We start from the raw sequence: 12,606 nt of genomic DNA on the forward strand, positions 1-12,606 counted from the left end.
GGCTCTGAGCTGTCAGCACAGAGCCTGATGTGGGGCTTGAACCCATAGACTGTGAGATCATGACCTAAGTGGAAGTCAGACACTCAATTGACTGAGCCACCCAGGCTCAGTCCTTATTTTTGACATTGACATATGTTTGATGAAAGTTTACTTTTGCTTCCTCATCTATGCTGGATCAACACAGGTGTAGCCAAATACTTACACATTTTTAAGAAATGATTTTGATCATTATATTTGAATTCTGTCAAATAGTAATCTTACTTAAAAAAATTTTTTTTTAATGTTTATTTATTTGTGAGAGAAAGAGAGACAGAGCACAAGAGGGGGAAGGACAGAGAGAAAGGGAGATACAGAATCCAAAGCAGGCTCCAGGCTCTAAGCTGTCAGCACAGAGCCCAATGTGGGGCTGGAATTCAAAACCCATGAGATGATGACCTGAAGGGAAGTTGGATGCCCAACTGACTGAATTACCCAGGTGTCCCAGTAATCTTACTTTTTAGAGTCATAAGGTATACGTACATATCAGCGAAAAACTCAAATCAGCGAACCAAAAAGTAATTTTGTAACAGAATTCAGTACCCATATTAGTAAATTCAAATTTCCAAGGCCAATGCAACTTTTGGATTTTGAACATGATACCCTTAGACAGCAACTCATTTTGGAAAGAAGGTTTACTACTTTTAAAAACGCTATTTCCTGTTAAGAAAACGTCTAATCCGGCTCTTACAAGCAGAGTTGCTTGTACACACAGCAAAGTTGGAATATAAAATACAAATGCCCACTAGAATCTAAGGATATCTTAGCCTTTCAGAATGCTATGTCCTAAAATTAATGAACTTTTCAAAAAAGGTGTTAATGTATTACTGTATGCTGCAAGAGTTTATTTGTTTTAAATGTAAGTTTTTGCATCTGAGAATTTGTTTTTACAAGAGAGTTGTTAAAAATGTGTTTTAAAATGAATTATTAGAAAGCATAAAATTTTGTAGCACCTGGGTGGCTCAGTCGGTTAAGTGTCCAACTCTGGATTTTGGCTCAGGTCATGATCTCACGGTTTGTGAGACTGAGCCCTGTGTCAAGCTCCATGCTGAGTGTGGAGCCTACTTGAGAATCAATCTCTCTCTCTCTCTCTCTCTCTCTCTCTCTCTCAAAAATAAATACAAGAGAAGTGAAATGAAAGAATAGTTTAAAAAGTAATCTCTCAGAACACTATATATATAAAAATCTAAGGAATGTACCCAAAGTGAAGTGAGCAAAATTCAAAGCCTTATAAGTGTTTTCTACTACACTAGAAAAAATAAAAATAAACTCATCCAACAAACTATAGAGATTAAAGATTTAAAAACAAATTAATGAATTAAAAACACAAAAATAAAAATGATAAATCAGAAGCTCATTCTTTAAAAAGTATTAAAATCCCTAACAGATATTTTTCTTCAATCATCATAAACATTTGGCTTCGTAATAAAAAGATGTAACCACAGGGGCTCCTAGGTAGCTCAGTCAGTTAAGCATCCTACTCTTGATTTTGGCTCAGGTCATGACCTCACAATTTGGGAGCTCCACATCTGGCTCTGTGCTGACAGTAAAGGAGCATGCTTGAAATTCTCTCTCTCTCCCAGTCTCTCCCTGGCTAAGACGCATGCACACACACACATTCTCTCTCTCTCTCCCCCAAAACAAATAAATAAACTTAAAAATGCTTAGGTTATGGCAACGGACATGATTTTTTAAATTTATAAAAAAACTACAACTCTGTGCATCTAAATTTGAAAATCTCAAATAAATAAACTTCTAGGAAAATGAAAATGACATATTGACTAAAATAATAGGTAGGAACTTGAACAGATCTGAAAATACTATCAAAACTAAGATCCCCAAATATACAATGGACTACTACTCAGCCATAAAAAAGAATGAAATCTTGCCATTTGCAACAATATGCACGGATCTAGATAGAGGGCACAATGCTAAGTGAAATCAGTCAGAGGAAGACAAATACCGTAAGATTTCACTCATTTGTGGAATTTAAGCAACAAAACAAGGAAAAAGAGAGACAAATCAAATAGCAGACTCTTAACTACAGAGAACAAACAGGTGGTTGGGGGGGAATGGGTGAAGCAGGTGAAGGGGATTAAGAGTGCACTTAAAAATAAGCATACAAGGACAACAAAGTAAATTCTGTTAAAACCAGTATAGTGTAGACAGAACAGTCTGTCCGCTGATAAACAGACATTATAAACCTATGTTATAAAACATGGTAGTACTATAGCAGTGCAAGAATAGGTAGACAGGCAGAAGGAATAAAAGATCCAGAAATAAACCTATGCATACTAAAAGGACATTTGGAGATAATTAAGAGTTACAGAATAAATGGTACTGGGACGAAAGGTGCACATACTCTTGTGTGTTCTCTCTCTCTCTCTCTCTCTCTCTCTCCCCCCCACACACACACCTAAATACATTTTAGAGAAAATAACACATTTGCACATATTCACATTATGAATTCTGTAAGAATATAGGTATGTATATAATAAAACTGTGTGCAATGGTATTACTTCATAAAGGAAAAAGGAAAAGAGAAATACCCAAGTTAAAAATCCTTGTTGGATAAAAATAACAAATTTAAAAAGGAAAATGACAATCTGGGAAAAATATTTACCATGTATATGACTTATAAAGGAGTTGGTTGTTACAACTATATACAATGATGAACATTACTTTAGAAAAAATGAATTTAAGTAAATTACAAATTTGGTAACATGGACTCCTATACCACCATGAAAAACTGGTTGGAAAGTTTAATCTCATGATAAAATATCACCAGATTAAACCAGAATCAACAAGAATATGTAACAGTGGCATCACTGGCTAGTGGGGTTACAAGAGAATATTCTTCCTGACATAATGATATTTTCTAAATATCTGCAATAGACAAGGATTAGTTTTTTAATATGAAAACTAAAAGCATGAAAAAATAAGGTGACCTTCAATTTGCAATGCATTGTTTATCCAATGAGAAGTGTTTATTGAGTAACCAGAGCAAATAATAATACATAGGGTCCTCGAGATAGATATTTTGAAGTTACAGTCCAATTGCCTCGAAGTCTTTATCGCTTAAGACTGTTGCTGAAAGTCCTCCAACTGCAATACTCCTTTTTCACCAAAATAAGTATTTAATACTTTATATCAAGTATGCTCATTTTCCCTGTCCACTGTCTCCTCAATTCAGCTTCTAGCTGGCTGCCTCAAAGACCCCTAACAACCTGTACGATTTGTACTTGTACTTTACTCTTCCATGGGAGATGTGACAAACCCTTAGCTGGCAAAACACCTTCCAGAAAAGAAGCCAGTGACAAGAGAAAATGTTCCTTGTGGGCCTGGAAACAAGAAAGCTGGCCTGCTTACTTTTATCGACTTCATTCTCATGTAGACACTGTGCCTAGAACTGAAGGATGAGCATAGGACTTGGGGGAAAAGTCATTCTCTCAAAGCCTCTTTCCCACATCATGTCTCTCTCCACTTCTAAGAACATTAAAATAATGTGCAAAACTGCCTAACGGGGATGAAATGAAGAAGTACAAAACTATTCCTACAGTGTCTGATTGAAAAAAATGTTTCTATTCCTCACCCCTAACAAAATATCTCTTCACGTGAACCACCACCAAGTGGTGCCACATTTGGGGCAATGGGAGGAGATTCCTACCTGCAACCATCCCTTTCATTTGCTTTATTTACATCTACCTCATTTGTTTCTCAAAATAAACCTCCGAGGTAGATGGACTACCACTAGTGTTATTTTTACAGAGGAAGAAACCAAACTTCTGAAATTAAGTGACATGGTCAAGATCACACAGGTAGTGACCCTGAATCAATCCTGACTGCAGATTCTTCTCACTGAACAGTGCTGTCTCTCCTGTTCAAACCTCAGTAGCAGCAGCAACCACATCCATCCATCTAAGACACAGCAGGGGCCTACTTACACATAAAACTTTGTTCAGGGCTTTAGATTTAGTAGTTTCTGGGGAATAGTTGTGAACATCCCCATCAAAAACTAGTAAGAGTAAGGAGAGGTCTAACAAAATCTTCTCACAGACAGTTTACAAGGAGTGTTCAGGTGATCAAAGGCAGTATAGAGTGAACATCCCTATCTCTACAAATACTTCTTTTACTTGGCTCCTGGGACAGCACACTCTTATCTCACTGGCAACTTCTTCTCAATCCTTCTGGGGAACTCAGTCTCTCTTGCTAAGCTTTCACTATTGAAGAGTAGCAGGTCTCAATTCTTGGACCTCTTCTCAAACTAAGTGATGTCTTACAATCCTATGGCTTTAAATATAGTCTACTGGTGATGCTTAAGATTTGAATATCTTCAGTCTGAACTTCTCTGAATTCCAGACTCATGTATTCCACTGTCTACCTGATAGCTCCACTTGGATGTTTAACAGACATTTTAAACAACATGAAAAAAACTCACAACCTTGCAACTTTCACTATCTCCACCATTATCACTCTAGTCAAAACCATTAACATCTTAGTATGGATTACTCCAAATGTCTTAGCTCATCCCCCTGTTCCCATTCTTTTCCCCTCCAGTCTTCTCCACAAAACAGTCAGAACCACATTTTAAAAATGTAACACAATTATTTTGTTATTCCCCTGCTCAAAACCCTGCAATGAACTCCCAAAGCACTTGAAATAAATCAAACCACGCAATCTCTATCCAGTCTCATTTCCTCCTATTCTTCCTTCCTCTTGCTCACTCACTTTCAGCCAGTGGTATCTATATTCACCAAATTCACCCATCCCTGCTGTCTCAGGACCACTGCACAGTCCAACCACTCACCTCCATGGCTTACTTCCTGACCTACCACAAGTCTCTGCCAAACGTCACCTCCTCAGAGAGCAGTATTCCTTAACCACTCCTAAAACGGGAAGCTCTCAAGGTACAGAATATTGTCTGAAGAGGTTGTCTTTGGTGTAAAAGAGGGGAAGCAGATTAAGAATATACATTATATTTGCTTAAACTGAAAAAGAAATTCACCGGAATTATACACAAGAAATAATAAAAAGTTATCTACTGGATTAGAGTAAGTGGTAACTCAGCAGGCAAGTTGAGGGATATGAGGATTTTTCACATTATTTGTTCTTAGAAGTTTGATTTTTTGGGAACCATTTGAATGTTCTATTTGAGTGACTACTTAAAAATAAATGAAAAATAGCAGTCCTCCATCACAGCCTATCCCTTTACTCTGAATTTTCTTCATAACACCTATGCTTACTTGACTTGCCATTATACAATTATCTGTATCACCCCACAGACTGTAAGCTTTACCCAGTACTGGAGAATACAATGGTTTTCCCCTTAACTAAAAACAAACAAAAAACCATGCAAATGGCTTTCATTATCTTTGTGTTGTCTCTTTTCTTAAGCATATTTTATTTATGCTACATTTATTCTATTTATAAATCTGCACAGCTTTGTCCTTGGCTATATCCAGTACACGGCCAGGATGAAGACATAAGAGGGCTGGTATGTTAAATTTATAAATGTCTAAAAGGCAGGAAGGGAAGCTAATCCCTTGGATGACAGAATCATGATTCAATAAGATCTCGACAAGTTTTATCTATGGCTACATTCAAGGAGATGATACTTGAAAGGGTTAAACAGTGCTTCAAAAAATCATCTACAGAATGGGAGAAATCTTAACATAGAAAAGACACTCGCTTATGATGACTGCATCAGTGGTTTCCAAACAGATTTTTCAAAAAACAAAATGAAAAACAATATAAGGTTGCCAACTTTTCATTGTTCATTTAAGAACCAAACCAATACAAAAAACCCAAGGCAAATATTAAAAGAAACTTACTACATATTATCATTTCATAAAGAAAGGTCATTTTAACATTAAAAAAGTAGAAATACAGAGTCTCAAATAATCTTTTGAATTGTATAAATATAACTTGAAAAGCCATATAACATTTCCTTCTCTTTTTTTGCTTAGAAGTAGCAAAGGTTATTAAACAGTTAACACAATTTTAGACTGTAAACACAAGCGTATAGCTTGAATTAAAGAAAGGGATAATTTCACTACACTGTTTTTAGACCATAACTGGAGAACTAAATATAAAAACAAGATCGGAACAAAAAGAACAGCATCAACAAAACTGAATGTAGTTGACAGAGATGAGAAAGGTAGAGGGAACAGCATCACATGAAGTTGTTAGGGTTGTAGTATTTAACAAGAAAAGAGAAGACCTGGTAGAGAAAAACCTTACTGTGGCCTACACTTAAGACAAAACTACAACCAATGGGGAGAAGTTACACAGGAAAGCAGATACCGGCTCTAATTAAGACCTTCCTATTACTCTTTCCAAAAGCTAAATGAGACATCTTATGCCTCATTGTTCGTGGAAGTGTTGTTCTTGGAGAAGCTGACTCAATAAAAGTCTCAGACATATTTGTAGTAGGAGGTACACTGTACCAGATGACTCTAAAGTCTCCTCTAATTCTAAAAATTTGTGAATCAGAAAAGAGTAAATTTTGCTTTTTTAATTTACCAAAAAGGATGAGTGAAAATCTAGGCTTTTGTTAAAAAGACAAAGGTTCAGTTATAGGCTCTACCACTTAGTAATGTGTGACACAGAGGCAAAATTATCACTAACTCTGGGCTTCAAATATTCTCAGATTTAAATGTGTAAAATTATACCTTATACACAAGACTCTTGCATTAATTACACACACATACACACACCTGCCGCCTGGCAGTTAGTAGGTCTCAATACATGGTAGGTTGTTGTCATCTATTCAACAAATATCATGTCCCAAAGGGTAACGTCTTCTACATTATTTCTTACTGATATACTGAAATAATGACTTATTCTCTGCTATGTTTCATATTCTGTTTCTCAAACCTAAGCAATGCACGCTTCAGATTCTTTCCACTGCCATGTTCTGTACAATCCCTATATGGATTAAAGTAATTTTTGTAAGGTTTTCTTTAGCTTTGCTTTTGTTTTCCTCTCTACCTTTGTTTGACATAAAAGAGGGCTTTATCATTGGTATACATTGACCATATCATTCATTTTAGCCAAAAAAATTTTTTACAAAATAGATATACTGCTGCATAATCATTTCAGCTAGACTATATATCTACCTAGTTTAATCAACTCTACTACCAAACAGATGTCTTCTTATTCTTTTGTATTGACCACAGCGACTAACTCATTGCTGAGCACTTCCCTCAAGAAATATTTGAGTCAATAAATTAAATCCCACTTCAACAAGGGTAGTTGATTACTAGAAATCTTGGTTATTAACCGAAGTATATGGAATAAAGATGGTCTGAAGTTTCTCTCCATAAGAAACTCATTATTCTTACTGAAACACATCAACACGTGATGTTCTCAATATTACCTACCCACCAAGGATTTTTCAGATGGTATCTAATTGCTCTTTTGTTATACTTACACTTCCATAATAATTTGCAACTGTACAGATATTTTAGCTGGCAATTTAGTACACTGCTGTCTGTTAAGTATTTATTAGGACACTCCTTGAAACCCCAACGTTCATGATAAAGAACAAAATCATTCGAGAAAATCATTCATTAATTAAAATAGTAAAAATTATTTTACAGGAGAATTTTGTTGAATAAAAAAACATGTTAACAAGGTTAAACATACAGTGCTGAGTACCAGATGAGTGATATCTGATTGCTATCAGATGCAACAATAAAACTAGTTTTTTCTTCAGTGATAAAAGGAAACAGATACTTGAAATAAAGAAAATAGATCACTGAGCATAGGATTTTTAAATACACTTTGATATCTGCATCAATGGGCATAATGTATAATTTTGTAGTATAAATTTAATTATTTTAATGCTAAGATAGAAAACACAGATGGTTCTTTATTTCCATACAAAGTAATTGACAACAGCGAAATTTACCAGTAAAATACATTTAAAGTTTGACTTAATATAATTCCCCGTGCTGCATTTAACAACAGATTATTTTTAAGTAAGCTAAAATTTAAAAGGCCTATTACTAAATTCTTTTTTAAAAGTCTGTTGAAATGCAATGTAAAATTTAAAAGTTTATAAAGCAAAAAAGCACTTTGTGTGAAAACCAGCTCAATGAACACACACAAATTTAATTTTGATTAAAAAGTTCAACAAAGATTTTTTTCTCAAAAGGCAAGTTGCAAATAATATAATTCATTAATAGAAGAGAAAAATGAACTTCACAGGTTCTTGTTACCTGGCAATTTTATTTTTAACAGCTTACAGAGTTGATCACGCTATCAACTAATGCTGAATGTTAGGAAATGCTATTAAAATGTGGTTACTAACAAGTAGTAGGGAAAAGCTTCCAAGAGTTTGTTTTTATGAAAACCCCCTGGTAGGGCATCTTTCCTTACATCATAAGTTAATTTATAAAACTAAAGCTCCACTTCAGCAGAATTACTATTTTTACATCACGAAGAAAAGGGCAAGATTAATACAAACTAGAGTATCAATGAACTTGATCGTCAAAGACAACTCAAGGAGCTGTAGAGAAGCCTTCCACAAATTTTCACAGGGTAGGAAGACTAAGGGACAAAACTGAAAGAGCACTCTGCAGGCACAGATCTTGGTTTGGCTCTGCCCTTTCATTAGCAGTTAGGCTTGGACAGACAAATCAGCGAACTTCCCAAGTTTGAGGGTCCTCCTCTGTGTCAAGTGCACTTAGATTGAGTTTTAAAACATCAAAATTCTACCGTATCTACGAAGTTAGGAAGGATGAAAAACAGCCCTGGTTTTAGTTTTTCAAAAATAACGGCAGAAAAATACAAAATTATTTGTCCCTTGCAATGTAGTATTTCCAGAGCTGAATTACTAAATTCCTGAAGCATGTCCAGCTAGGGTTGTATCATTGAAGATTTACATAGAGTACTCACAATGTAAGTCTCTCCTCTCCCATTATTCCTCCACCTGCTCCTCCCCATCCTGCTTCATTCTTTCTTCCCCTGGTTTTAACGCCAGCAAACGGTTGTAAGCATTGAAAGCTTAAGATCAAATCATTTTAAAAGATGCATTTTCAATCACCTATCATCTGCCTCACTACATGTTTCCCAAACGAGTGAATTTTCATTAAGGGAATAAAAGTATTTATAAACAAAATCAGGAACAGAAAGGTAGCAGGCCTATTTTTTGTCTTGACTGCTCAAAAAACAAAACGAAAAGATGAAGCCTCATCTATTCCCTTAGGAACGTGAATGCATTACCCACCCATCGAAAAAACAATTCTGCTGGTTCATTTCCCTGCTACACAACAGCCTCGTCGTCAGGCCCTTTCTAAGTCCACTCTTCCTCGCCATCTGGTAATTTTATATTTATCACCTTGGCAATGCTTGCACAGGCACCGTCCCTGTCTTCCAGGGGCTTATATTCTTCAAATAAATAAAACTCTGCTAAACACCATCCCCCCCCCCCAAAAAAAAACCCCAGAGTTTTTATAACTTAGGATACAAATCCCACGTCTTCCCGCCCTGTGTTATGCATAAAATGACGGGAAGCATACCCAAACCCCACATTTGAATCTTAGGACAATGAAGCCGACAGGAAGCCACTCTCTCCTCCCCCGGGTTTACTACAGAGCCAGAGCCAGCGCGGGTGCAGTCGCCTGGCAGGGTGCGTGACTCCACGTCTTCCACGCCCTCCAGCCGCGTCCGGAGGGCTCCTCGCCTGACCTCCCCCAAACCGCCCCACATCGCCAGACCAACCTCACAGAAAGGGCCGGCACTGTTAGCTGCTCGGATCGGGGGTGGGGGGGGGGGGAATCCCTGCCCCGGCGGCAGCACAGCCATTCCCTCCGATGCTCCGCCCGCACCCCTAGCAAACTGCTAGGGCGCAGGGGGGAGGGCTGCACAAAGCCGAGAGAGGGCTGAAAACGACTCAAGACGTCCTAGGGAAGAGGCGGCGGCCGCGGGCCCGGAGGGACGGCGGGTGGGGCTGGGGGCAGGGTGGGGGAGGGGAGGGGAGGGGAAGGGAGGGGGTGGCGGCGCCGTGCGGAGCCGCGGGGAAGCAACCCCGGCCGCCGCGGGCCGCGCCCCGAGCCCCCGCTGCAAACCCCGGAGGATGTGGGGAAGCGGCGGCGGCGGCGGCATCGGCAGCGCCTCAGCCGAGCCGCTGAGCGCATCACTTACCCCTCACCGCTGAGAGAGGGACCGGACGGGGGAGGCGGGGCGCGTCGCGTCCCGTGAGTCTCTCGCACGCCGTCCTCCCCCCACCCCGTCGTCGTCGTCGCCGCTGTCGTCGTCGTCGCTGCCGCTGCGGTCGAGTTCCCGGCCCTGAGCTCCGCTGGGCAATAACGTTATTCCACACACGCCCCACACATAGCGGTAACGGCAGAGAGCGGCCGCCCAGTGCGCAGGCGCCTGGGGAAAGGGCGAGGAGCCCGGCCCTATCCCCTCCTCCGGCCGTCCCAACGATCTCTTACTGCGCAGGCGCCAAACGCAGACAATGAAAAGGGGCTGTGTGGAGGGTCTCACCCAAAGGCTTCTCCAGCTGCCTACTGCGCAGGCGTGCTCCAAAAAACCAGCTTGAACAATGAAGAGGACCCTGGTGTAAGGCCGGGACCGCAACTAAAAAGGACTACAGTTCCCAGAGGGCAGTGCGCCAACTCCAAGTGGAGGTCGGGTTGCGGGGCATGCTAGGAATTGTAGTGTCAGCCGCTTTCACAATCTAGGTTGTTTCGAAGATATAAAGCTTCTTTTTCTTGAGAATGTATTTGGCCATTTTGGCAGATGTCGCGGCTGAAGGGTGTAGAACTTGTTATTTGTGTCCTTGAGAAATTTCAAGGACCAACTGCAAGCCAGCAAATTTAGAAGAGTCAAGACCTTCAGTGAGCTTTCTGTCGATTGGGTGGTCCAAACAGCAGGATGGGATAAAGGCAGGACTGAGCCAGGCTGGGCTACAGAAAAAGGGCGGAGCCTCCAGGCAGTCTCTTGGCAACCGGATCTGGCTGCCAAACCGCCAAACCTTGAGGCGCAATGACCTCTGGGAATTGTAGTTCAGTTGGAAGGGCCTTTTAGGAGCCTCGTGACTGCAGGCCCGCAGTCTGCGGACTACAACTCCCGAAATCAACCGTGAGGGCGAATGGGTGGGAAGGGCCCCCAGCGAGCTCCGACCGGGATTCCATGCTCCCCAGTGACAGCAGCGGCAGGAAGCTGGCGGGTGCTACTCCGGCGCCAAGGCCTCTGGTTCCCCGAAGGGCGACATCGGACATTTCCCTACGTAACTCCCATCTCTGGGCCCCGAGTCTGTGCATGGCGAAGTCCCCGGAGAACTCTACCCTGGAGGAGATTCTAGGGCAGTATCAACGGAGTCTCCGGGGTGAGTTGCGCCGAACCTCTGCGCCCTAGCCCCTTGGTACCAGGCCCTACTGGGCGGGAGCTGACCCAGGTGCATTTCCTGACACCTTGGATTGGCCCCAGCCAATATGCAGAGGAAGATGGATGTTGCTGTGATCCTTGAGGGAAGATGAAGTCGTTTGTGTTTGTTTTTACAGTTAAGCAGTGTTGTTTCCCTTGATTCCCATAGTTACCTGGACCAACTCCCTGAGCTTGACTTAGCATCTTTCTCACCCAAGTCCAGCAGAACCTCTTGGGTGGCTCTATTCCAAACTTGCCCAGTTCCCATGCTTTGCTCTTTAATCCAGTAAATTCCTTATTCACATTTTTTACACATTCCAACTGTAGTGCAATGGGTTGAATGTGATTTTTCGGACCAAGAAAAAGGAAATACTAATTATTTTAATCAGAACAGTTTCTATTTAGTGGTCTAAACTATTTACATACGTCAAGTCATTTAAAACTTAACTTGATGAATACCCCTCTTTTACACATGGGGAAATCTAGGTGCAAAGAGATTAAGTTCGTCCAAAGTCCACATAGCTGGTTAGTGGCTAAGCCAGATACTAAATTCAGTCAGGACTGAATCCCTTAAAAGCCTTTTTTTTTTTTCTTTATTAATCATTGCACAATTACTATTACTGAAACCTTGCTTAGTTAATTCAGGTTTTCTTAGTATGGTACCCTGTGAGTGAGTCTTTATAGAAATGATGTTCTTACTTGTAGATAGCTCTATCATCATGGACATCATATATGCCATCTGGAAACCTCAGTTCTGTTATTTTAAAGTAGAAGTTATGGTATTGTCTACAGGGTTATTGTGAGGAGCAAATGAAATAATCCACGTAAAGCAGTGATTTTCAGCCTTTTTCTTTTTTGCTGTTACACAGATACGACATATACATGTAAAAGTTTCATTGAAGAATATTCTACTAAAAGTAATACATTCCACTTATTCTTTTGCATTTTCTTAACACTCTAGGCCATGACCAATAGTTTTAAAAAGTTAAAGTGTTTAGAACAATGAGTCATTTAACAATTCAGTGCCTGCTATGTGTAAGGCATACTAGCCATGGGGATACAATAAAGAAGTAGACAGAGTCCCTGTCCCCATGGAGCCTCTGGATTAGTGGGAGGAAAAACAATAAATAAAATAATGACAGATTACTATGACAGAGAATAAGGGTAAAAATCACTGCTTGGCACATAAGCACT

The 12,606-nt window shown here is 39.9% G+C and overlaps 2 protein-coding genes across 22 annotated transcripts in view; one reads left to right on the forward strand and one right to left on the reverse strand.

Annotated features, from left to right (window-relative positions):
* Nucleotides 1–10,404, reverse strand: part of CEP170 (centrosomal protein 170) — a 126,019-nt gene extending 115,615 nt beyond the window's left edge. For 6 of the 11 annotated variants that reach the window (XM_040451832.1, XM_040451831.1, XM_040451825.1 and 3 more), the window contains exon 1: nt 10,186–10,402. The gene's annotated coding sequence lies outside the window, so the exon portion shown is untranslated. Of the gene's footprint in view, nt 1–9,762; nt 9,957–10,185 lie in introns of those variants that run through there. The other 5 variants (XM_040451833.1, XM_040451828.1, XM_040451826.1 and 2 more) reach the window with 3 other exon arrangements.
* A 530-nt stretch (nt 10,405–10,934) lies between these two features.
* SDCCAG8 (SHH signaling and ciliogenesis regulator SDCCAG8) overlaps nt 10,935–12,606 on the forward strand; it is a 253,284-nt gene continuing 251,612 nt past the window's right edge. For all 11 annotated transcript variants that reach the window (XM_040451836.1, XM_040451834.1, XM_040451837.1 and 8 more), the window contains exon 1: nt 10,935–11,374. In XM_040451836.1, the coding sequence (XP_040307770.1) occupies nt 11,179–11,374 (196 nt within the window). In that variant the 5' untranslated portion in view covers nt 10,935–11,178. The remainder of the gene's footprint in view (nt 11,375–12,606) is intronic.

Source organism: Herpailurus yagouaroundi, unplaced genomic scaffold, assembly GCF_014898765.1.
Source record: "Herpailurus yagouaroundi ecotype Mexico unplaced genomic scaffold, PumYag 205, whole genome shotgun sequence".
NCBI lineage: Eukaryota > Metazoa > Chordata > Mammalia > Carnivora > Felidae > Herpailurus > Herpailurus yagouaroundi.